General features: G+C 41.7%; 1 protein-coding gene across 6 annotated transcripts in view; it reads left to right on the top strand.

The window, feature by feature from the left end:
• Window positions 1-26,184, top strand: part of ADARB1 (adenosine deaminase RNA specific B1) — a 74,620-nt gene that overhangs the window by 41,863 nt on the left and 6,573 nt on the right. For 4 of the 6 annotated variants that reach the window (XM_068138214.1, XM_068138215.1, XM_068138212.1 and 1 more), the window contains 6 exons: window positions 7,651-7,765; window positions 10,430-10,598; window positions 11,067-11,227; window positions 11,811-11,979; window positions 18,360-18,541; window positions 25,795-25,973. In XM_068138214.1, coding sequence (XP_067994315.1) covers window positions 7,651-7,765; window positions 10,430-10,598; window positions 11,067-11,227; window positions 11,811-11,979; window positions 18,360-18,541; window positions 25,795-25,973 — 975 coding nt within the window. Of the gene's footprint in view, window positions 1-7,650; window positions 7,766-10,429; window positions 10,599-11,066; window positions 11,228-11,810; window positions 11,980-12,099; window positions 12,355-18,359; window positions 18,542-25,794; window positions 25,974-26,184 lie in introns of those variants that run through there. The other 2 variants (XM_068138211.1, XM_068138216.1) reach the window with 2 other exon arrangements.

The raw sequence follows: 26,184 nt of genomic DNA, 5'->3' as shown, positions 1-26,184 counted from the left end.
CGCAGTTGCCGTGTACTTACAGGATCTAAATAAACGACACGCTTGCAGCATGTGTCCAAGATGTGTGGTCAAGTAACTGTCATATAAAGGATTGTGCACTGGTCAAATTAGTTAATATGTATATTTAGGTTACTTAGGCACCTAAATCTGGCTGAGAAATACTTTAAGTCAAATAATTAATGAACTAGGGAAAGTATCCAACATACTGTCCCTGGCTCTGTCCAAAAAAGCATGTAGACATGGCATTTTGGGACATGGGTTAGTGGTCATAGTTGTGTTGGGCTGACAGTTGTCTGGGTAATCTAAGAGATCTTTTCCAACCTTAATGTATCTGTGATTCTGTACCAGATATAGGCTAGAAATTTGAAGTAGCTAGAATGAGGTAATTAAAAAAACTTGATGAAGAAAAATTCTCCCTTATTTGGTTGTGTATGTTTCTCCCCAGGCAAAGAGCAGTAAATATTGTTTGACTCTCCTCTTTCTGCTATGTGTTTTGGATCTTTTTAATGATATTATATGCCTGTCTAAATTCAAATACTTGCCTTTGACTTGTTTGCTACTTACTGTCTCCTTATTATGAGAATTTCTGTGACTTTCTTAGTTTAGATTGGCTTAGATTTCATTAAAATTTTAATGTACTGGTCTGACTTGATACTGTGAAATTGAAGAGTAGGTAAGTAGGTTGATAAGTAGATGATGTGATTGTTCTAAGAATGTTGTTTTCCCAAAAGACAGGGACAATATGAATTGTTTAGAAATTCCAGTGTAGTTTATTTTTTAATGTTCCACAAATATTGCATTACTGATGAGTAGTTCCTTCATTTTCAAACCTCGGATCATGCTATTTCAGGTAGTTATGGTATTTTTAGTAAGATTCAGTAATACAGACTGCGTTCTCTGCTGTGCTTTAAGAAGCAAATTTGGCCCCAAACACCAAAATTATTTTACTTCCAGCAATTTGTGCATTGTTAGTTCTTGAATAATAAAATGGTGAAAGCTGGAACTGGAATGAAGAAGTTGGAAAGAGCAAAAAGTGTGACATGGAAGAGGTGTCATTCTAAGAGGATAAAGTGGTTTCTCTGCCCAGCAGTCTAGTAAATGACAGCTTACACAGCCTTTTAAGGGACTTTGATGGAGTACTGGACAGTGCTGTAAGAAATGGCTTCCATCTGATGGAAGCAACCTGCTGGTGTGGGGGTCCTTTTTAGGCCACTGATGGCCTCTGTTACGAAAACCTCCATATAAAGTTGATAATCATATTTCCCAGATTTCCTCATGCTATTTACTTAAAAAGATAGCTGCTGGAAAGAGGTAGAAATGAGAGAATTAGAATTGCAAATACTGGAGGTTAAATACAGAGTTACTTAGATTACTGAAAGTTGAGAGAAAGCAATGTGAGCTACACAAATAGGCAGTGTAGCTGCAGCTGAAATTGATTTAAAAAAATCCACTGGAGGGATTACTTTTAATCATTCACCTAATTGTATTGCAAATCCAATTTATCCTGTGTATCATTGTGGACAGACATTGAAACAAAATGTTGAGCTGGTCTAGTGGAAGGTGTCTCTGCCCATGGCATGGGGTTGGAACTAGGTATCTTTGAGGGCCCTTTCAACCTAAACCAATCTATGAAGAGTACTGCAATGGCTCAGTCCTGGTTGAGCCTGGAGCCTGGGGAAACTAAAAGAATTCAAATATAAAAATTATATACAAATTAATAATGCAAATGATCTGACTTCTGAGAGAGCTGCTTCTGCAGAGGTATTGAAAAGCTGTAGGCAGTTTATTGCAATGGACAGGAGAATGATAATGTAACATTCAAATCTAGGGAAAACATAATACTGAATGCATTTCTGGGAATTAAGTATACATTGGAATAATTGCTGTGGTATTGCAAGAAATGCAAAAAATGCATCTGCTTGTGGAGTGGGAGACTCTACAGCCAGACAGGAATTTCTTTAAGTACAGGAAATTTTGAAGCACTAGGAAATAGTTACTCTGTTTAATTAGTGTGGTTTCATGTCCACCTTCTCTTGTCACAGTCAGGGGATAGGTAACGATCCTGGTTGACCTTGATTTTACTGTGGGCACTGCCATTGCTTATCACCTTGTGGAAGTGCACAAAACTGAAAGTGATAAGAAAGAAATCTGAGGGAGAACATTTGTATGTGACAATGATCACTGGAGATCCAAGGAGAGCACAAATGTTGGGAGGTCCTTGGTCAGTTCCACCGTGAGATCTGGGTGCTGTTAACCCATGCAGTTCCCCTGCTTCCACTGCTTTGATTCCACCATGCAGGTCATCAGCAACATTCATCTGGGATGGTCTGTGTGGCTTGCCAGGGTCTTCTTCAGATCCATACATACCTGAATTTCTTCAGCTTCAGAATATTTTAAAACATGGATGGTCAGAAGGGTTCTGCTATAGCATTGCTGCAAGATGGATATTAACAAAAATTCATCTGTACATGTAGAAATGAAGCGGATTCACTATAACTTCATCAGAGAAAGGAACAATGCACCCAAAATAACTTTGAGCTCATGCCTCAGTGAGTAAACTGTCAGCTATTTTAGTTCTTTCTTTTTTAGAATTTCCCAACTTTGAATAATGATATAATGCAGGAGTGAGGGTAGAGAATCTGTGTGTCAGATGTTAGGGCAGTCACTGGGAAGGTGAGACATGACCTCAATTTCTGTTCCAATTAATATTGATTTGTACAAAAGGACATAAAATCAGAAGAAGTGAAAGATCCCTACCCAGGCCAATCAGTGGCCTGGGCTTGTTGGGGAAACAGCTTCAAGTCCTTGGTTTTGATATGGGGACAGCAAGGACATCATTTTAGGCCAGTAAGCCTTAAAAAAATAGAATAGAATAAACCAGGTTGGAAGAGACCTTCAAGATCGTCATGTCCAACCTATCATCCAACACCACCTAATCAACTAAACCATGCAACCAAGCACTCTATCAAGTCTTCTCCTGAACACTTCCAGTGATGGTGACTCCACCACCTCCCTGGGCAGCCCATTCTAATGGGCAATCACTCTCTCTGTGTAGAACTTCCTCCTAACCTCCAGCCTAAACCTCCCCTGGCACAGCTTGAGAATGTCCTCTTGTTCTGGTGCTGGTTGCCTGGGAGAAGAGACCAACTCCCGCCTGTTTACAACATCCCTTAAGGTAGTTGTAGAGAGCAATAAGGTCACTCCTGACTCTCCTCTCCAGGCTAAGCAAGCCCAGCTCCCTCAGTCTGTCCTCATAGGGCTTGTGTTCCAAACCCCTCACCAACTTTGCTGCCCTTGTTCCGGGCACTGTAGTGGTCTGTTCATAGCCAGTCTTATTCCCGTCTGTTCCGTGCTCTTAGTGCCTCTTAACTGTAAGAATGTAAAATAGACCACCTTGGAGAAAAGGATGATTCTTCTAATGTATCAAGCAAGTATTTTGAAAACAGACCAAAATCTTAGTAACTAAATCTGTAGACATTTAATAGTGTTTATTTCTCACCACCCACCTGTTGTCATGCAATTTGGTATTTAATGGAATTAAAAAATCATTAATATATCTGCTTGTTTTCTGGCAGTGATTTCTGCATCCCTCTTCCTCCTTACAGTTTCTCGCATAGTGTTTGCATCTCCAGCAGTCATTTGTCTCGCTTGAGTTCTGCTTAGTCCTTCTTATCAGCTCTCCCCAGTGTCTGGTTTCATGTTCATTCAAGCGTTTTTAGGTTTCCTTGCCAGCAGCTTAGTTCCACACTGTTTGAGATGCAGATGCAGCTCCATCTCATCCTTCTGTGCCAGCTTTTAATCTTGCCAGAGGGACTTGCCATGTTCTCATGTGTATACCAACACCAGTTTGCTCTGCTTTGCTAATTACAAACTAATGGTTTGGGGAAAAGCTAATGTGTCCAGCTTGTATGGAAGCATCCTACCCAACTACTGTTCCAATAGTCTTTGGCCAGCAGGTAAGTTGGCCATGGGTTTCTTCCCAGAAATATCTGGCAGCTTCATTTCCTGCCTGTTGGTGAGAACCTCCCCAAGCCAGCCCTGGATCTCCCAGGGAATGGTGATGGCATGTCTCTGTAGATTAGCCTCTGTTTGACCAAGCAGGTTGAGGATCTGTGTGGTGAATTATTCATGCTTGGTGATTTTGGCAGGAGCATACCTCTGTGTTCACCCTTGGCAGCTGGTTGGTTTTAGTTCAGCTTTTTGGAATTACCATTTTTGGTATGTGCAGAACTTTGTGCTTTGGTGGAGCTCAGCATTGGAGAAGATTCCTTCAGTTACCAGTCATCATACTTTGTTTTTGGAGAAAGGGTGACCCATACTGTTTATTACCTGGCTGGCAAGCCTTTCTGGCAGGCTTTGAAGCCTTTCTGCAGCATGTATTTTTTGTGTGGATCAGACCTATCCCTACTTGGAAAAGCTTGTTTCACTGATTTATTCCAGCATAATGTCATTCAGCACAATTTTACATTACCTGGTATCTTGTCAGCTGCCAGCTGTGTTGTCCCATCCAACAAATTATGTTGTAAGGTACAAGATACATATTACAGAAATGAGAGCATAAAACTTAGAATCATAGAGTGCTTTGGGTTGGAAGGGACCTTTATCAACTACATCAGGTTACTCAGAGCCCTGTCTGACATGAATTTGAATGTTTCCAGGGATGGGGCTTCTACCACCTCTCTGGGCAACCTGTGCCTGTGCTTCACCTCTCTCGTTGTAAAAAACGTCTTCCCTGTACCTAGTCTGAATTTCCTCTCTTTTTGTTTAAAACCATCACCCCCTGTCCTTTTGCAACAGGCCCTTCTAAAAAGATTGCCTCCATCTTTCTTATACCCCCCCTATAAATACTGGAAGGCCACAATAAAGTCTCCAACTTGCAAATGGAAAACATAATTATGCAGTGGGGCTAGGGATAAAACCCTGGCATGGGGCTCTGCAATGATCTACCCACACAGTTTCAGGGAGGTTAATAATTTAAGCCTTTTGCGTATTCATTTTTTGTTTCTAAACCCAAGGTGCTAATGAAACTGTTGCTCCATTGTTTGTTTGTTGTTGTGGGGTGTTTTTTGTGTGTGTGTGCATATTATCTTAAAGTTCAGCTTTCTGCATTTAGGTAAGTACAGGCACAATTAAATGCAGATCTTATGCTGTATGGTCATGCTGCTGTCAGAGCGCAGATTGTAAAACAGTTCTGGGTCCGGGAGCAAAAAGACCTTGTTTGAAAATCAGACATATTTGAAGCCTCAGCAAAATTGTGTCCTGAAAAATGTCTCCATCTGTTGATAAAAGTTTCTAGGTTGCAGTCCATTCAGATGCATCAAGAAAATTTTTATTTGCAATGTTGAGTGTCTTCTGATTCTGCAAGTTGTGCAGCTGCAAAACATTGGACCAACACTTGGTGCAAATGTGACCTCAAGTCACCACTGACTGCTGGTTGCTGTCTCCAGCCAGATTCTGGAAAAAAAAGCTGTTGAGTTCTGAAATCATGACACATGAACTTTAATTATTGCTTCCTTGTCTGCTAAAGTTTTTCCAGAAGGAAGTTAACATTGAGAGCTCCTCCACATTATTTCTAGGCTGTCAGTATGAAGAAAATGGTGAATTAGGCTGGGAGTCGTCAAACCCTCTTTCTTTTTCTTCTTACTCTCATAGTCTGGTTTTAGAACTCATTTTGTTCAAGAGTTTGTACTATTTCAAGTGGGTGTCCTGAAGCTGCTGCCTGTCAGTCTTGTTGATTTGCCCTGGGTCTTCTGAAAGGATAAGCATGGTGATGTTTCGTTAACAGCCCAAAGCCAGTGTGTAAGAAGATGACTCTCAGCCACAAGTGTGCTTTTGGGCTTGGTGTAGTTGCTTACTTATGTGTTTAGCATAATTTTGGATGCTCTTGGATATCTGAGATGATCTGCATGGTGCTGGCAGGTATGAAACAGGACCTGTGTCCTTCTGGTGGGTTAACCTGTTGGCCAAGTGGTTACCCCAGAATATCTCAAATACTGCTGGACATCAACATACGGACAACTGGATCAAGTTCTTTACACCTGATGCTCTGAGATAGGGGCTGAGCTTGCTCCCTGTCTGCTCTTCTCTTGCTGCAAGTGCTGGTGGAAGATGGGTGGGGTCTGTCTGCCCTGTCTCTCCTGCCAGCCTGCTGACTGCTCATCATGGCATCTAGCTTTTATCTTGCCTTTCTGAGACACTCCCTTGGGAACAACCAGCTGTACTAGCCATGCTGTTGCATGGGTTGCCGTGATTTGCAGTTTCTTTTCATGTGGAGATTTTATCTTGACTTATCTGGGATGTTCTCCTCACCCTCTACTCTGCACTGGTGAGGCTGCATCTAGAATATTTGGTCCAGTTCTAGGCCCCGCAGTTCAAGAAAGACAGTGAGCTACTTGAAAGAGTCCAGCACAGAGCCATGAGGATGCTTAAGGGAGTGGAACATCTTCTGTATGAAGAGAGACTGAGGCAGCTGAGGGCTCTTTAGCTTGGAGAAGAGGAGACTGAGAGGTGACCTTATCAATGTTTATAAATATGTAAAGGGTGAGTCCTGAGAAGATGGAGCCAGGCTCTTCTTGGTGGTGCCCAATGACAGGATAAGGGGCATTGAGTGGAAGATGAGGCATAGGAAGTTTCACATAAATATGAGGAACATTTTTTTCACTGTGAAGGTGACAGAGTACTGGAACAGGCTGCCCACGGAGGTTATGGAGTCTCCCTCTCTGGAGATATTCAAAACTCACCTGGATGCACTCCTGTGTAATCTGGTCTAGGTGTTCTGGCTCTGGCAGGGGGGTTGGAGTAGATATCTTTCAAGGTCCCTTCCAGCCCCTGAAATTCTGTGATTCATCTCTTCCAGCTGTTACAGTTTCAGCTGCCATATAAATGGCAGGTAAGATTAGCTGCAGTGTTGAATGGAACCATTGTCCAGTAAGAGCAGGGCTGGTATTTTGAAGTTTTGCTTAATATTAGGAGTTATCTCCATTTACATCATGACTGTATTGCTTGCTAACCCCACTGGCAAGACAACAAGGCTGAGACTGTCATTGATCAGGTTTTTCTGAAGGCAGAGATAAATCCTAATTTTGAGATAGTTTATTTGGGGTTATAAATTGACATTTTCTTCTCCTACATTTGTATATGTCTTGTAAAAACAGCAAAAAAGAAAGTGTTTAAGCAATGTTGAAAACAGATTTGTTCTTTTTTTGTGTAAAGGCTAGATAGTGATGTTGTTTTGAGGAGCTTGTGTTTTATACTTCAATCTTTTTGTCAGGTCCAGTGTGGAGGATATGAAATGATGTGTTTTGAGGTTTGCGCATGAAAATGTAGACTTATTTGTCTATCCAGTTGTTCTCCTAAGCCTCAAATGTTAATAATGATCATGAGCATTGGTGCTTGGCTTAGGGCTGTCTGACCCTGGTTTTATAGATGTGAAACACAGAGCTCTGCTTAGGGCTGCAAATGCTCAGAATGCCTGAGGACTGGATCTAGCCACCTCCTTGACATACTGCTGATGTTCACTTTTAAAGTGAACAACAAAAACTAGTTTAATTTGTGTCAAATAATTTGAAAGTGCAAATCTTTATAATCTAATGCTGCTGTAATTTTAAAATGGCTTGATTTTCTAATGTGCATTTCTGTCTGATTCTACAGGTTTTAGCTGATTCTGTTGCACGCTTGGTTGTAGACAAATTCAGTGACTTGACGGAAAATTTCACATCTCCACATGCAAGAAGAAAAGTCCTTGCTGGAGTTGTCATGACAACAGGTGAAAAAAAAAAGTACCATTTTAATACAAGAGCTTAAATATGGGCACTTGTTTGCATTTGAGGAAACTTTTTTCACTCAACCAGTACTGAAATATAATTTTACTGCTTAATCTTCAAGGTGCACTAAATATGTCAATTAGATCTTGGCTAAAAATAATGGCAGGAAAGTGAGACCTGCAAATATTTCTATTTCCAAAGAGTTCCTGTCTTCTATCTGATGGAAACATCTGAGATAACTCATGGTCTACAAAATACATGTACCTTTTAAAATTAACCATGCAACTTTTTGAAAGTAAATCTAAAATAATTTCACCACATCAGTCACACAGATGGCATTCTTGGGTTTTGGCATATTATGTAAGAAGTTATGTTTGCTTTCTAAGCTTCTAAGGTTTTACACTTTGTTAGAGTTATTCTTGCTATATTTTATTCTTAGTGCTTCGTGTCTCAATCATTTTAGTAAAAAATCTGAAGGAAGTAGCTTATGTTCTGGCAGCTGCCACTTGTGTGCTTGTACAAGCAGCAGTAATGTGGTTTTCTGGTTGCTGGCATGAAATCTATGCTCTGCCAGAGCACCCAAAACAGTGAAATTCTGCCCTAAGCTGATCTACAACCACACTGCTGCTTAGTTTTCCTCATGCTAAAATTCTTTTGGTCTTCAAACCATCCAAACCCCTAATGGGATATAAATTTTGGGGATATCAATTTTGGGGCTCTCATGAGCTATCTTCACTTAGCTGTATGAATCAGATGGAGATCAGTGATAAATGCACAGCCTCCCCTTGTTGATTTTAGCAGCACCAGCCCTTTCCTCCCATGCGGGTGTTTGTAGGAGCCTCCTCCAAAGAACAAAGAGGTCTGAGGATGCTGGTTAGGGCAGATGCTAACTGCGTGCTCTAGGGACAGGCAGTGTGATAAGAGGGATGTGACAAGGAGACAATGCGGCCCAAAGTCTGTCAGAAGACATTAGTGATGGGCTGACTTTGGCCAGCAGTCAAACACCCACCCAGCCTTTTGCTTGCTGCTTTCTCCTGGGGCTTGGGGAAACAATAGAAGGAGGTCGAGAAGACTCCTGGGTAGCCAAGAGCTGTAACCTTGAAGATCTTCTCTTCTTTCCCCTGAGCACTTATTGCTGAGCGCAACCCTTGTGGTTTGGGATATCTCTCGGTCACTATCTCTCAGCTGTCATGGCTGTGTCCCCTCCCAGTCTCTTGTCTACCCTCAGCACACTGGCCTTTGGAGAGAGAGCATTGATGCTCCTCAAGTGCTGCTCAGTGACAGCCAAAACATTGATGATTATTAACACACCACTTTAACCTCAAATGCAAAGCACTGTGAGGAACATGCTGTAGTTTAATGTATTTTGTGATACCTAACAACTTTTAATTGTAATTAGAGTCCTGTGTCCACAATTCCCAGAATAGCCATGTAATCAAAGAACTAAGACTTAACTAACATGTAAATACAGGTTGCTTATCTGAAGAAATAGCTTTACACAGAATTAAAAGATGTCATTTCATGGGTACCTGTGGGGAACCCCTGAAATTAGATGACTCCATTGTGCAGCCTTGTGTTGTAGAGTGAAGTGGCTTTCTGCTTCTCCTCCATGGATTTCTCCAGCCCTGTGGGCATGAAGAGGCAGCTGGGCTCAGGTTCATGTTTTAAGGCCCTGTATTTTATCAAGAGCAAGAGCTCAAACAGTCCATATTTCAATTCCCTCTCTACCCAATTACCAACTATCTTGCCCTTATATGGGCACTGCCATTATGCAGCCAGGTGGCTGTGGGAGTATCCTCAACACTAGGTGCTTGGAGTGCATTCAAAGTGGGTTTCCTGCTTTTCCATAGCACAGGAATTATTTTGTGGAGGAAGACAGCAGAAAGTATTTAGTGGGGCTTGGCTGCTGTTTGCCTCTGCTTGTGAGGCCTTGAGAACTTCAGAGGAATTACTGTGGCTTGGTGGGGATTTTTTTGATGGGTCTTTGCTAGAGGGATGTAACATTTTAACCTGTCTTTGTGAATTCTTCATGCAGCTGACCTTTGGAGGTTTGGGGTTTTTTTGTGATAAAGACAGTTCTTTGTATAGAAAACCCCCAAAACATTCCAAATTCTATGGGATGGAATGATTTAATATGAAGAAACACACTTCCAGAACCATAATACTGATGATAAGCTTTACAGTGATTTAAGCATTTAAACTTCTTAATTTCTTAGTCCTATCTTTCCTGTTGTTGGCTTAATACTCTTCCATAACGTGTTGCTGCTTTAATAAATCAGTGCCTTTCAAATATTTAAAGCTGCTGTGAATGTCTGCATAGGTGTCCGGAAGGCACATGCTGGCTGCCTGGGGCTAAAGATGAAAGCACTGTCTTTCAAACTCAGGCTTTTATAAGTCTTCCTGAAGCAGCACTTTTTCCCTGAAGGTTTTCAATTTCTGGCTTGTCTGAACTCTAGCATGAAGAACTGACAAGAACCATAGACCATGCCGGGACAAACAGGGTGTAGCTGACTGAAGCTTTTGCTTTAAATAATCAGAAGAAAAAACTTAAAAAGAAAAAAGAAAAGAAACAAATGTAAAGGAGCCTTTTTTGTGTTCTGTAAAGCTACTTGCTAGACTATTTGTGATTTTAATTGCATCTTCTTCCTGGAATTTCTGTTTTGCAGGTACAGATGTGAAAGATGCCCTGGTAATAAGTGTTTCTACAGGAACAAAATGCATCAATGGTGAATACATGAGTGACCGTGGTCTTGCATTAAATGATTGCCATGCAGAAATTATATCTCGTCGGTGCCTGCTTAAATTTCTGTATACACAACTTGAGCTTTATCTAAGGTAAGCTAGAAGGAAAAGGAAGATGAGCTGATCACATGGAGCTGAAAAGGTGTCTGTCTAAAACAGCAGTCTTAATTGTTTTGATGTGAAATCCTTGCCCTGTTACGTTAGGATGTTTACTTCAGAACTCAGGCTGACTTTAATAAAAGATGTATTCAGGTGTGTGTCACAGTCTTGAGAGGGGAGGACAGAAAGATTAATTTGCAATAATTCTGTAAACTGTAAGCATGTAAATCAGCATGCTAAAGGGTGATGATGTTTGCTGCTAAGTGTCTAAAAGCTCTTGACTTATGTCAATGGCCTTGTCTCAATGGTCTTTCGGTTTTGTTAATTGTAATAACTGTTAGGTTTATGCTATAAAAGTTCCAGACATCCTGTGTTTGTTTTTTATGCCTATTAAGAGTGCCCAGCTTATGGTTATTTACAGGTTAATGTCAGTTTTGACCCTAACTTTATTTTCTGTTTCAGCAATAAAGAAGATCAGCAAAAATCCATTTTTATCAAATCGGAACGAGGCGGGTTTAAGCTGAAGGAGAACGTGCAGTTCCATCTCTATATCAGCACTTCTCCTTGCGGCGATGCTAGGATTTTCTCACCCCATGAAGCCGCGCAAGAGGGTATGGCAGCAGGTTGTAACTCAAGCAAGGGAGTTTGAAGCATTCTTTGAGCATGTACAAGTGGCACAGTTAAAAATTAGGTGTCTTCTTTCCTTTTAGTGTAGATGTGTGTTAGACAAAGATCTCTTCACAAAAAATCTGAGCTGTTCTTCCTCTGTGGTAGAAGTTAAGTATAAACTGATCCACCATGTGGTCTTGAAGAGGCTGAATGCTAGCCAAGATAAGCCAGTGAGTCAGCAAGTATTTGTACAGAACTAACCAAACTGTTTCACTGTTTCCATCTCTTAACGGTAGTTGTCTGCCTGCCCCTTTCCTGATCTGTCCATTAACTTCATCCTAACGCTGTGACGCACAGAACAGAATTGAAGAGCTACCTGCTGTGTACTGCTCCTCTGTGGAAGGCTTGGTTTAATTGCAAGTGTGTTTCAGAAGCCAGCATTTGTGAGGGATGTCTGATGCTGTAGCTGACTTGCAAGGAGCAATAGAAATTGTTACGCAGGCAAATGCCTTTAATCAACTCCTCTTATTGTAATGCTGTCTGTAAGACACTTTGAGAATGTTTCTCAGCCGGTTCTAAGTGATTTTTGTCATTTAGATCAAGGTGACAGGCATCCGAACCGCAAAGCCAGAGGACAGCTACGGACAAAAATAGAATCTGGGGAAGGGACCATCCCCGTGCGCTCCACTACAACTATTCAGACGTGGGATGGTGTACTGCAAGGAGAAAGGCTACTTACCATGTCCTGCAGTGACAAGATAGCGAGGTGAGATAGCAAGTGGTTGGTTTATTTGCTATTGCTTCTTATTGCTGAACAAGGAAAGGAGGGTTGCATGATACCTGCAGTGAACGTGCAGGTTATTGACTGGCTTATTTCATTGCTTAGATGTAGCATGCGGGTGGCTGCAACTCCAGTGACAAAGCTCTGATTCTTCACCTGCAATTGGTGTCAGACCTTCTGCTGGCTTCAGAGGCAAGGTGAAATCATTGTCTATCATTCCAAGTCATGACAGCTTTGTTTTGTATTTTTATCACTGAGAAATAGTAGAGGGATTATTATTTTTTTATTTTATTATTATTTCCCTAAAGCTATATAGCATTAGCAAAACAGTGTAATAAATGTATTGCATTAGTTATACTTGGGTAACATCCTCAGGCGGCACACATCCTTATCCCATCATTGGAAATGTTCAACAGGAGGTTGGATGGGGCTTTGAACAACCTTGTCTAGTGGAAGATATCTCTGCCCATGGCAGGGAAGTTGGACTAGATGATGTTTTCAAGGTTCCTTCTAACACAAAGCAGTCTATGACTCTGTGATATCAAGGATACATACATTTTCCACAGGCAGATTTAGATTTGTATTACTTAGTACAGGGGAAAAAATGTTCCCATTAAAAAAACCTGTAATGGCTAGGTACTTTTGATTGTTACTCTAGTTTAAATATTTGTACTGTAATTAAATAGTTTGCTTTCAGTACTGGTGCTTTTATTTATACTTTATCCAATTCCATTTTCATTGTCCTAGTTGACAGAGTCTTTTCCAAAATCATAAATGCACAAATGATTACCCCGCCCCAATAATTTAGGAGCAGTATCCTTTAGCAAGTATTCAGAGGCATGGGAGAGTTGCAACATAATTTTTTGAAATGAGTCTGTTTGTAGCCTCTGTGTTCTTACAGAAAAGATGACAGATCCCAAATTTTGCAGCTAATGATATTGTAATCATTTTTTACATTGTCATAACTCTGCTGTTTTGTCAAGTCACAGCCTGATTAAAAATTTGTTCTTGTGAATTGCACATGTCAAGTCAGAAATACAGGAGGAAGGTCATGTAATTTCTTTGTCCTTCCAGTCCTGTCTCAAGTGGAAGTTTAAATCCCCCTAACATAAATAGATGGGGCCTTTTGGAAACTAGGACAGTGGTTTGTTGAAAGGTAATTCTGCAAAAATGACATTTCAGTTTCTTTGATATTTTCAATAAACGTCATCAAATAAATTCTCCAGCTTCATTCCAGGTCTTCTTTCAACCACCTGACATGGTAACCGTGCCACATTCATTTGACTTCTATCACATCATCATTGCTGCTAGTGCAAATTAAAAAAATGAAGACAGTTGCTGAGCTAGAACACATATGACTATTTTTGTTGATTTTGTATGATGCAGAACAGAATCCATCTCTCGCTTGCGTAGCTAGCTGTCACCTCTTCTTGGGGCTAATGGGAATAATTTTATTTGTGCCAGTGAAGGAAGCAAATAGAACCCCTTGACACAGAACAAAGGCTGTATGACGGGTAAGGAGGCCCAAATTTCACACTTATTTTTCTTCTTTTCCCTCTTTTTTCTCCCCACATTTCCCTGACACTTATGATCGTGTACTGCCCACTTACATTTAAAAGAATGCATTGCTCCGAGGTGTCTAGCAGCCAGTTCTCCAGTATGCCTGAACCCTGACAATTTCCACTGAGGTTTTGCAAAGGTTCACAGTCCCAGCCTGGAAAAAGTGTGGATAAATTTGAGTTGCATGGATTGCAACAAGCAGGAAAATTTGTATTTGAACAGCCTCAACTGTGTTGGTTATGTATATAATCCAAGCTATTATTTCAAGCCTCTGAGCACTTTGTTGTTGTGTGCTGTTTAGCACCCACCTGAGCTTGGTAGGAACTTCCACAAAAAATTGCAGGGCCATGAGTATGATACCACTGGGGTCAGAAGCATTAGGACAAAGATTATCCTGGTGTGTTCGTGCCTGGTGGCCCCCCAGGATGGTGTTAGGGTGGTTTCTGTGACCAGTGTAACTGTTTTGAGATATTAATACACGTGCATTTGTTTTAAATGTATCCTAACCTTTCATGGTACTTAATTATGTCTATTTTTGTCATCCTCTTTTTGATATGTTTTCCCACCAGCATGCATCCTAAGGTTTTGGCTTCAAATAACTACTTAGCTTCTCACGAAACATTCCAATTGTGGCTAATGCCTTACTCTGAAGAGCAACTTTTTTTTTTCCCCCACACCATTTCATTGGTAGAGAGGCTGTTGGAATTGTGTAGAGCCAAGATACATTGGAGCTATGTGGTTGCCTGCCTAGATAGAGCTACAAGGGAAAATAGATTCCCTTGTTTGTAATTGCAGGTCTGACCTCAGAATAAGTAAAAAGATGTTTGTGAGGAGTGCTACTGTCAAAGGTCATGAACTTGCACTTACTGTGGGTTACGTAGTGCAGGTTTGCATCCTAGTGATACTGGTCCTGGTACAATACAGGCTGGGTTGGTGAGATTGAGAGGAGCACTGTGGAAAAGGACTCGGGGATACTGGTGGATGAGAAGCTGCATGTGAACCAGCAGTATGCACTCGCAGCCCAAAAAGTCAATGGCATCTTGGGCTGCATCAAAAGAAGCAAGGCCAGCAGTTCAAGAGAGGAGAGTCTGCCTCAACACAGGAAGGGTATGGACTTGCTGGAATGGGTCCAGAGGAGGGCCATGAAGATGTTCAGAGGGCTGGAGCACCTCTCCTACAAAGACAGGCTGAGAGAGTTGGGATTGAACTTTCTGATGCCTTCCCTTTGTGCTGTGTATCACCTTGCAGAACTGCAGAGCTAGCTGAAAGAGTATTGCATGCTGCAGCTGATGTTGGGCCACTGGTATCCATCTGCACCAGGTACTCCAGCTTCCCTGGCATCAGATGGCCAACTCAGGGCTGGAGTTCACTCAACAACTGTGATTATACTCTGCTGCCGAGTAAATCACCATTAACTGTAATGAGATCTAGACCCTGTATGTGAATGCTGTCAGTCTGGACCTAAATCTTGTGGCTCATGCTTTATATCAATTTAAAAGCCCATATCTTAAATGTCAGATGTACTTGGAAGTTTTTTAAATGTTGTGAAAGAAAATTCTTTGTAGCACCTGAAAACCAGAACAGTCAGAATATGTAAAGCACTGTCATAAGAGGTGTTGGGTTTATGCTCAGCTAAGACCAACATCTCAGTTTTTTCCAGAGAGAAGTTTTATGTTGGAGGGAGTCTCCCTGCTTACTGAGATGCTCTTCCCCTTTGGCAAATCTCTCACCTGTGTACCTTACTTTAGGCATTTCAGTGTTGTTATTGATGTGATGTAGCACTCCTGTGTTCTGCTTGTACTCATTCTTTAATGAGTATAATGCTTTTCTCTGCTATGAATATGGTGCCACATTTGTGCTTTAATGGTGAGGAAAAGTACTGCATGGGTCTGACCTGCCTGGTAAGACTGAACCGAAGATCAGGCCATTTTACATGGGAGCTCTGCTTTTTTTGCCCGTGGCTGATGCAGGAGAGATGCCTTCCATTGTCACTTTCTTGTGCCATCGAATGCTCCTAAATGAGTACTATGTTGCAGCCAGGGTCTGTGTCCACTCTACTGCACTGTGGAAAGGTTTTATAAACTACATCTAAGTCTTGGAACGTTTGAGTTTGTGAGCTTGATTTTAGTCACTTCAGTTACTTAACTCTTCTGATACTATTTTAAATTTGAAGGAAACAAAATCCTTTGCTTAATTGTTTCACTGTAATAAATTTTTGGGTTTTTTCTGCTCTGTACCTGTTTGTAGGGAAATACAGAGTTTGGCCCAGTAACTTCAAAAGAATTTGTGGTTTCAGTAAACTTTAGTACTAGATTGACTGCATTTGTTGGTTTATAGGTAAACTGGGAGAACAAGGTAGTTTTATTATTTCAGGGGGCAGTGCCTGTGGCCTTTTGAAACCTGTTGTGTGGTGTTGCGGTAGCTTCTTCTCAGTTTATATCTATCAAGTTGGCTTTTAGTGTGCATGCTGATGGAAGTGAGAAATTACTGTTGGACAAAGTACAGTATAAAAAAGGAACAAGAAAGTCTCTGTGCAATCCTTCCTCTTGATGCTTACAATTTGCAGAACCTCACCTGGGTTTCATGTTTGTCTCTGTGTTACTGCCAGTTTCTGATACAAGTATATGTTTCTATAAATAAGCATATGTTCTTTTATTATAACAATTGAAATTTAAAGCCAGTTTTATAATCTTAACACTGTCCAACCCTGCATAATCAATATTAAGAGCTTGAGGCTTTCATTGTATGAATGTTTTCTGTAGTGAGCCAACTGCTCCAAATCCAGTGCTCAGGTACCACAGTGGTAAACATGATGCAGCACACCCCAGTAGAATAGCAGGCAGGTAGGCAATCATAGAGTAGCTCTTGTAAAACCAGTTCATGCAGTTCACCTTGCAGGATCTTGTTCAGGTGTTCACACTCTTAATCAAAAGAAGTTAAGTGAGACTAACTTCAGCTTTCTGTGCCAGAGAAGGTCATCAAGTGTGGGAGGAAGCAGCAAAACACAAGCTCTGGAAATACTGAAGGAAGGAAAAGCATTTGGCATAGGTCCTATTTAGGAAGCTAGGGCTTCCCAGAGGAGTGCTTTGGCCTTTTAGAAATGTCCATCTGTCACTCAAGTACCATTTACAAGGAGTAAAATGTGCCTCACCGAAGAGAGCTTAGTTTGCATGTCTGCAAGTTTCAGATACAACTTGAAAGACCACAAGTTTCAATGCTTAGTCTTGAATTCTTTCCAGATGTTTCTTGCATAATATGTCTGTAGCAGCCCATATGCTTCTGTGTGCTTGATGTGGATAATACTGGAAATAACAAGAAAATGCTATCATGATTCATTTGGCCTTTGAAACACCTTTGTGCTTACAAAATTCTAGTCATGGTAAGATCCTTAGAATGACATCGTGGGAAGCAATAATTTGCACTTGATCTCTTTAATGTTTGGTCTCTGATTGCATTTTCCATGTTACACAGACTATGCCTTTATTCAATGTAAAATATACCTTTTCATTAGGACAGTATTTTTACTTATTCATTAGGGCCAGTCTTTTTAATGACAGGTGAGTAAGATAACGCACTTTGCCTCTGTTTTCATCCTCAGTGAAGATATGCCAAGAAACTGTTTCCTCAGATTACAATTTCTGTTTCACTCTTACTTTGAAACATTTTGCAAGTCTTGTAGCCAACACGTGTAGTTCTGGTTTTGCAGTAGTGAAGAAGTTTTTATGGTTTCTGGTTTGAACTGATGGTGATGTGTAGCCCTGACATCCCAGCATAAGCTGCAAGAAACATTGTTAGCAATGTCCAGGTTTGCTGTCTTCCTAGGGGAGCCTTGCATCCCACTTGAGGATGGGCCTTTAAATAAGGACAACCATTCTATATGTGCACAAGAGCTTCCATTGTTCTCATCTGTTTTATTCAAGTACCAAAAGAAACTTTTCTGCTGCTTGTGTCTGGGTGTTGCAGTTGTACTCAAATATCCTATTTTAATACTGCCAAGCTGTTTGCAAGCACTCTTCAAGGACAAGGACAGTGAACAGACCTCGCAGGAGACTTTAAGGATTTTTAAAGTACTTTGTATAGCTGTTACATACAGATTGAGGGCCCAAGCTTGATGAAATCAACCCAGCTACAACAAAGTATTTTTCTGCTCTGTGTGCTATATCCCTGTGGTGCAGACAGGGATTTATGGTTGGAGTCTTATGAAACAGCTAAAGTGAGCAAAGAGTGCACACACTCTGCATATTTTCAGTTTTCTCCCTGCCCATGAATATTGCAAGCAACTTCATATGTCATTTCTGGCAGCAGGATGTGGACAGTTTGGCAAGGGTGTCAAGGACCAGCTTTCCTTTATGGTGATGAGGTGCTGAAGTCTTGCAGGACAGTCCTTCTTGTGTTCTGGGAAGGATGTTTTGCCCACTGCTAGGTGTCTTTTGGAGGCATCATCTGCTGTTTCTGACTGAGGATCTCATGGTTTGGCTTTCTTCACTTGCATGATCCTCTCTGTCTCTGGCATTAGGGTGCTGGAAAATGCATCAGCAGCCATGTTAGTGAGGAAGCTAAATGATGGAGTCTGCTGCTGAAGTGGATGCTGACAGTAGACCAGTTGCTATAGAGTATCTTACTGATTGCTAAAATTCTGGCAGGTGTCACAGCTATGCTAACATAGTCATGTGCTGGTTAAGGGGAAGATTTGAAAGTTTGCTCCATTGTGATTGGTTGCTACTATATCTGGCAGATGTTACTTGTTCCATTAAAAAGAAAGTGTTTTTTGTGTTTCTTTTGTTTTGTTTTTCCCTCCCTCTTAGGTGGAACGTATTGGGTATTCAAGGATCCTTACTTAGCCTCTTTGTGGAGCCAATTTACTTCTCTAGCATCATCTTGGGGAGTTTATATCATGGGGATCATCTATCCAGAGCCGTATACCAGAGGATAGCAGAGATAGAAGATCTACCATCTCTTTATACACTCAACAGACCTTTACTTAGTGGCAAGTATCTAATGGAGAAGGCCGTGCCGGTAACTAAGTCTGTTCCACTAGCAATGTGATTTTGCAGTTCTCAAAGCCTTTCAAATTATGTACTGTGAGTAAACTGCTTTCCGGTTGCAACAGAGAAGTTATGGTCTAAACCTAATAAAGGTGCTTGGTCAGAAATATCAAGCATAGCAAGAACCTTTCATGAGTTAAAAGGTGAAAAGAAATGGAGTATGAACCTTCCCATAATTGCTGTCCGGAGCATGCAGTAGCATTATGTGAGGCAAGTGGAAGGCCCCAGCATAGTGACACCTCTTCCCATCCTGGAAATAGTGTGTTAGCTCTCACTGTCACTTCTCTTGCCATTGCAGATGTTTGTTGAACAGCCATGTCATTAATCAATATGCCAATACTGACACATTTGGTTCCCAATTTCTAGATCAATAACCAACTAAAAACGGATGGAGAGAACATCTAAGCTGCCACTGGTTGCATTTTCTTTTTATCAATCTCTGTTGGATGCAGCAGCAGCTTTCATTAGCATGGCACCCAACCTGTTTCCATCACCTAGTAATCATAATATTTTAATTTCCACATTGTAGGTTAATGCACAAATGCTGCATTCAGAGCCTGGTGGCATATTCTTTGGAAGTATTTTTATTAGAGTATTAAATGTTTCTGACAGCCAGCAATGTGGCAGGTACCAGCTGGTGTAGTTAGTGGTTGTCCTTTGCAGCTGCTGCTGCTGAACATTTCAGTACTGTTCTTTGGCTTTGCACTGATCCTAGGCTCTAGTGGGGCTAAGAGGAATGGCAGTATTTAAATTAAGAGATGATAACTTCTAATTGAGCTCTGACTTTCCAAGGAAAATTCCGAGGTGCCTTAAATCCTAAAACTGCTAGTTACAGCTTTAAAACTGAAATCTCTTATCCTCTCTCTTGTTGTGTGCATTGCTTTTTTGTTTTGTAGAACTTGACTTTTAGCATATGTCTGTTTATTTTCCAGGGAAAAAAACCCCAAACTGTGGTGTTTTAAAGCATGTTTGAAGTTTGATGTGATTTTTGTGAATCAGATTTGTGGAGGAATTGGGGGAAAAAGCATAGTGATTAAAGAGTGTTTGTCTAGATAAGAAAGACAGTTAGTAAGGATTCCCTGAACTAGGATGTACTAAAATGTTAAATAACATATTTGTCCTCATATTAACAAGAAAGTAACAGTTACAACACCCACAGTACTAAATATAGTTAATATACAGCTGTATGGGCATAGTAGCTGATGTATGGACTGCTTCTGACTGATTTCTGGGAATTTTTATCAGTTCTTCAAGACAGCAGGTTTGGATTGGTGGTGGGGTATTCACCTCCGTTTTCCCGCCTCATGCACACTTTCCAGGTCTGCATAGAGCTTCAGTGTCTCCATCTGTGTTGTCTTTTCCCAAGACCATTTTCATACAGGGGTCCCTTAAGTCTCTTTTTAAGGTAGATATAGTTTCATAGTTTCATTCAGGGTTGGAAGGGACCACAAGGATCATCTAGTTCCAACCCCCCTGCCATGGGCAGGGACACCCCACACTAGATCAGCCTGGACAGAGCCTCATCCAGCCTGCTCTTAAACGCCCCCAGGGACGGGGCCTCAACCACCTCCCTGGACAACACATTCCAGGGTTTCACCACTCTAACCTCCTCCTCACATCTAGCCTGAATCTCCCCACCTCCAGCTTCATTCCATTCCCCCTAGTCCTATCACTACCTGAGATCCTGAGAAGTCCTTCCCTAGCCTTTCTGTGGGCCCCCTTCAGATACTGGAAGGCCACAATTAGGTCACCTGGGAGCCTTCTCTTCTGCAGACTGAACAGCCCCAACTCCTTCAGTCTGTCCTCATAGGAGAGGTGCTCCAGCCCTCTGATCATCCTTGTGGCCCTTCTCTGGACACGTTCCAGCACCTCCAGATCCCTCTTGTAATAGGGGCTCCAGAACTGGACACAGTACTCCAGGTGGGGTCTCACCAGGGCTGAGTAGAGGGGGAGGATCACCTCCCTCGACCTGCTAGCCACACTTCTCCTGATGCAGCCCAGGATCTGATTGGCTTTGCGGGCTGCAAGTGCACATTGAGAGCTCATGTTGAGCTTTTTGTCCACCAGCACCCCCAAGTCTCTCTCCTCAGGGCTGCTTTCCAGCCAGTCACTGCCCAGCCTGTATTTGTGCCTGGGATTGCCTCGACCCAGATGCAGGACCCTGCACTTGCTCTTATTGAACTTCATGAGGTTGGCTTGTGCCCACCTCTCCAGCCTGTCAAGGTCCCTCTGGATGGCCTCCCTTCCCTCCAGCGTGTCTGCTGCACCACACAGCTTGGTGTCATCAGCAAACTTGCTGAGGGTGCACTCAATGCCACTGTCCATGTCACCCACAAAGATGTTGAACAAGACAGGTCCCAGGACTGATCCCTGAGGGACTCCGCTTGTCACTGGCCTCCACTGGGACATGGAGCCATTGACAGCCACTCTTTGGGTGCGGCCATCAAGCCAGTTCCTTATCCATCTAGTGGTCCACCCATCAAACCCATGTGTCACCAGTTTGGAGACCAGGATGTGGTGCGGGACAGTGTCGAAGGCTTTGCTCAGGTCCAGGTAAATGACATCAGTTGCTCGCCCCTCATCTATTAATTTTGTCACCTGCTCATAGAAGGCCACCAGGTTGGTCAGGCAGGATTTGCCCTTGGCAAAGCCATGCTGACTGTTCCCAATCACCTCTTCACTATTCTTTTGAGCGAGTAGTGACTCCAGGAGGATCTGCTCCATGATCTTTCCAGACAGGCCATCTCCTCCCTGGGCTTCTTGAAAATCCAGTCTTCAGTTACTGAGGCTGTTTTGATAGGTTGGACTCAATGATCTCAAAGGTCTCTTCCAACCTGTTCTGTTCTGTTCTGTTCTATTCTGTTCTGTTCTGTTCTATTCTGTTCTATTCTGTTCTATTCTGTTCTGTTCTGTTCTATTCTATTCTATTCTATTCTATTCTATTCTATTCTATTCTATTCTATTCTATTCTATTCTATTCTATTCTATTCTATTCTATTCTATTCTGTTCTATTCTGTTCTATTCTGTTCTATTCTGTTCTATTCTATTCTGTTCTATTCTGTCCTATCCTGTCCTATCCTGTCCTATCCTATCCTATCCCTATTCTTCCCCACACATCTGTACCCAGCAGTGGGATATTGAAGTTCCTGGAGCTGCCTTGGTGTATATGTTGTGGTTGTTGACTGGTGGTTCCCTGGCACACCTCTGAACTGAAAAAAATTGAGTCACATTGGCCACTTTTAATCCTGGAGAACTAGAGTGGTTTATGATGAGAGGTTGTGTACCATGACTGTTGTTCCTGCTTGCCTCATCTTTAGCTTCATTGAACATGGCTGAATATTGTCTGTGTGCCATAAGTGGTGTTTCCTTATGTCATATTCGTGTGCTAGAGCTATTGTTCCCGGCACCTCAATTTGGGATGTCTCCTCTGGCCCATTGCCTGTGGAGAGGGCCTCTGGCCTAGGAGCTCACCCACTATTTTTCAAAACATTTGTTTTTTCAGTTTTAGCCACCACAGCAAGAGTGATTATTATAAATCTTTATGCCTCAGCACTCCTCTGACTGCTGCCTACATTTGCATTTATTTTTTTTTTTAAAAACAAAAATCAGTCCTTCAGCAGGTCCTTTGGTGATCTTCCCCCCTCCCCCTTTTCTTGGTACCTTATCCTCCTCTTCACATCACTATTTTTCAGCTCTCTATCTCATCTCCTTTTTAATGAAGATTTTTGATCTCTGTCTCCAAAGAACTGTCAAACCTTATTATTTGTATAAACACTGGCACAAAGAGCTGTGACCTTTGCTTTTGCTTATTATACCCCATTATAATAATATTCAACAGTAAGTTTTGAACAGTGTTCTCTGAATAGCTTGGTTCTGTCAGTTCTCAAAGGACAATGAAATACTTCTTTCCTAGCTATCTCTGCCATTACTTGTTCCATCTTATTGTGCTGTTTATGTCTAGATTTTGAGGGGGAAGATAATGGTCCATCTAAAGTGTTAGAGACATTTTCCTTCTGAGGTGACCTTTATTCCCTGTCCTTGCTGCCCCTGATCCACCTTCAGGGACTCCTTTGCCATCTCTCCAGGGTTTGTGCAGATAATTAAGCAGCTGAATAGGATGTTGTTATTTAAGTCTGTTTGACATTCTGGGCTTTCAAAATATATTTAATTCATCAAAATAACCTAAGGAATGGGCTTGTATAATCACCATGGAAATGCAGTGCACACTGGATGTTCAGCTTCCTCATCTTTATTTGATTTGCTTGTGTGACTGATAGGGCATGAGCAGAGGAGGAGCAAATGGTGTCTTTCATTACTTGATGAACTGTATATGATCCTTGTACTTCTTCAGTCATATATAAAATGAAAGCAAAGGTAATAGTATGGATATCTTGAAGAAAAAAAATATGAACAACCTGCTTGTCATTTCTCAGCTCTCTTGCCTAAGCAGTTTTGGTAAAACCAGTTTTTTGATTAAGAAGTTTGTCCAGCATGGATCTGTTTCATCTAAGCTTCACAAAGGCAGCCTCACTTTATATGCCTTTGAAGAATTAGAATGCAGAAGATTTGATGAGGGTTTTTTTACTCTAATCATAAAGTTCTTTTCTTGCTGGGTCTTCCTCAAGTATCACTTGCATGAGACTCTTGACAGTACTTGCTCAGCAGGGACTGCTGTCTACCCTTCCAGTTGGTCAGCCTGTATATTCTACATCCCTGCTCACCGGTTTACAGATCAGTGGGTGTAGATCCACAGCATCCTGCTGTATTTTAGCTCCTGGATGCATCTTTCCTAAAAGAAATCAGAAAAGAGTTCTTCAGGAAATGTCTTAGTTCCACTTCTGATTTTTTTCTGCTTGTATTTTAAGAAAATAGGGAATGGTAAGATTATTTCTTTATTGTTTATTTATTCACTTAATTACTGGTTATCAGTCATAGTGACCAGGTTGACATAATTAAGCATAAAAACAAAACAAGTTCAGAAAGTTCAATGTGATTGATATTTCACAATGTTTGTTTACTTATTTATTAAGGAATTGATTATAGTAAGCAAACTGAATGACACTATGTTGTTTAGACCATGTATATCTTGCACACTCTCAACGTCTGGGCCCAGAGGTGCTGTGAGACCAGGGCCAAGTGAGCCAGGTGACTGAGGTCGGCTTAACTGTTTCTTAGATTATGCTTCAAATATCAGCAAGAAATGCATCTTGCTGCATGTTCAGTTTATACAAATTTTCTAGATTTTATAAAGGGTATGACCTAGCAGAACTTTGGAGTAGATTTGAAATAGGCTGTCAGTGAGAGCTGTGTTAAAGTAAAACCAGTGTCTTATTAGAAAGAAACAATTGCTCTATATTCCCTTGTTCTCTCTGGTGACACAACTGAGATGCCTTAAAGGTAGAGTTCTGCTACCCCTGTGATGTCTGCAGGATCAAAACTGATAAGCTCCTCAGCTTTCCCATAGTGTGCAACCCAAGCTCGTGACCCTGGCTGCTGCTTGCGAGCACCAAGCGTTGTCCTGCTGTATGTGCGGGAGAGGGGTTGTTTGCACATGGATGGCAGCGATGGCTGTCACCTTCAAGCATGGCACTACAGTCATGATATACAACCCGCTGCATCTCTGCAGTGCTGGGGTGTCTTTGGGGAATAAATCCAAGGCAGGCTGGGTAGGCAGCCAGCCTCATTTCACTGCTGTTACACTACTGGTGGCTTTGCTTCTACATCAGCAGAGACCAAGCTGTACTTGATAGGTGTTGCACAAACAGGGTACTGGGCCAGCTTGTCTAGACTGTGCTTTCGCCAAGAAAGGTCGGACTAGATAATCCCCGAAGTCCCTTCCAATATTATCTTTTATGACTTTGATTTTAACATCTGACCAGAATGATCTAAGTCCTCTCTTGAATCTTGCAGTTTGCCATTTCTGGGCATTGTGAGCAGCTGTAGACATGTAAAGTGGGGAGGTAGCTGAAACAGATGAATTTATGCTGAAAGATTCAAATGCCTGCCAGTTTTGTCTTTTGGCAGAGGATGCTGAAGATGGGGCTCACTTTGTCTAACTTGGATGCCCACAGCATCAGTGCCAGTGCTCCACTAGTCATGCTGTGCCCTGGTACCTGTAAGAAGGAGGAAATAGATTGGTAGCTTTTAATGTAACATACTCAACAGGCACTGAAATGTGTGTGCCTTCATACCTTGGTTTGCAAGGTATCCTACCATCTTACTCCACTGCTAAGACCTAACTTTGTTTTTATGAGGGAAAGTGAAAAAGCACATTGTAGGCCTTCTAAGTAAGCATGATCTCTCCAAATAAGACTGCAGCCCAAAGGTGGAAGGTTTTTTGTGAAACGTGACCAGAATTCATAGTTTCACACCCGTTTTGAAATGAGATAAGCCCTATGCACCTAAATTTTTCATAGAATCAATAAGGTTGGAAGAGACCTCAAAAATCATCAAGTCCAACCTGCCACCCAAGACCTCATGACTACTAAACCATGGCACCAAGTGCCATGTCCAATCTCCTCTTGTACACCTCCAGGGATGGTGACTCCACCACCTCCCTGGGTAGCCCATTCCAATGGCTAACAACTCTTTCTGTGAAGAACTTTCTCCTCACAACATAATTTTTACAGCAGCAGAGTGAAAGGACATTGATTAGAGAGTTACAGCTGTTAAAAGCTGGTGGTATCTCCTCTCCCACGCTTGGCTCATCCTGCTGCTGAGTGGGCTCTGAGAACTGGTTTCTTGTGCAGAAGTAAAGCAACTTGCTTTCTGCTTCAGAATTATCTTCAAGTTGGTAATCAGTTCATTGGCTTGTACTGTAAGCAAGACCAGATTCTCTTGAGGTGTATGTGGCAGGGTACTCTTGTTCCTGTCCCTATGGACCTTTGCTACAGACCTCCCAGTGATCCCCTCCACTGAGAAGGGTGGTCTCACAAGAGACCACACACACATTTGCCCTGCGTTGGAAGGACAGAAGGAAAGAGCACTTTAGCCAGGATGAGAATGAGATATGCATTGTAGTATCTCTGTAAGTCAGTGAAAAATCTGCAGGAGAATGTCCTCAGAATAAAAGAGACCCTTGCAAGACTGCTTAATGATGTGATTTCAGTAACTGCTGTATTGCTTATTCACCAGTAAAAATAAAATGCCAGAGTTACTGTTTACTATTGTCATTAAACATTGCATTTCTTTCAGGTATTAGCAATGCAGAAGCCCGTCAGCCAGGAAAAGCACCAAACTTCAGTGTGAACTGGACAGTAGGAGACACTGGTCTTGAAGTTATTAATGCTACAACGGGCAAAGATGAAATGGGTCGTGCATCTCGCCTCTGCAAGCATGCTTTCTACAGCCGCTGGATGCGCATTCATGCAAAGGTGAGCCACTTCTTCTTAATTCTTAATGAAATGCCTGTTTTAAACTGAGCTTGGTGTTACCTACTGCTCCACATAGTAATGGAAAAGAACAATGCAGCTGTGTAGCTTATTCTTTCATTTGAAGGTGTCTGGTCCAAAAGATGCAAGGATCTAATAGCCCTTGGTTTATAGCTAAGTAGACAAAAGGTGCTATCTCCACTGAGCTTGCATC

Source organism: Melanerpes formicivorus, unplaced genomic scaffold (assembly GCF_026170545.1).
Source record: "Melanerpes formicivorus ecotype bairdi unplaced genomic scaffold, bMelFor1.0.p_v2 SCAF_5, whole genome shotgun sequence".
Classification (NCBI taxonomy): domain Eukaryota; kingdom Metazoa; phylum Chordata; class Aves; order Piciformes; family Picidae; genus Melanerpes; species Melanerpes formicivorus.
This window is presented reverse-complemented; position numbering and strand designations above follow the sequence as displayed.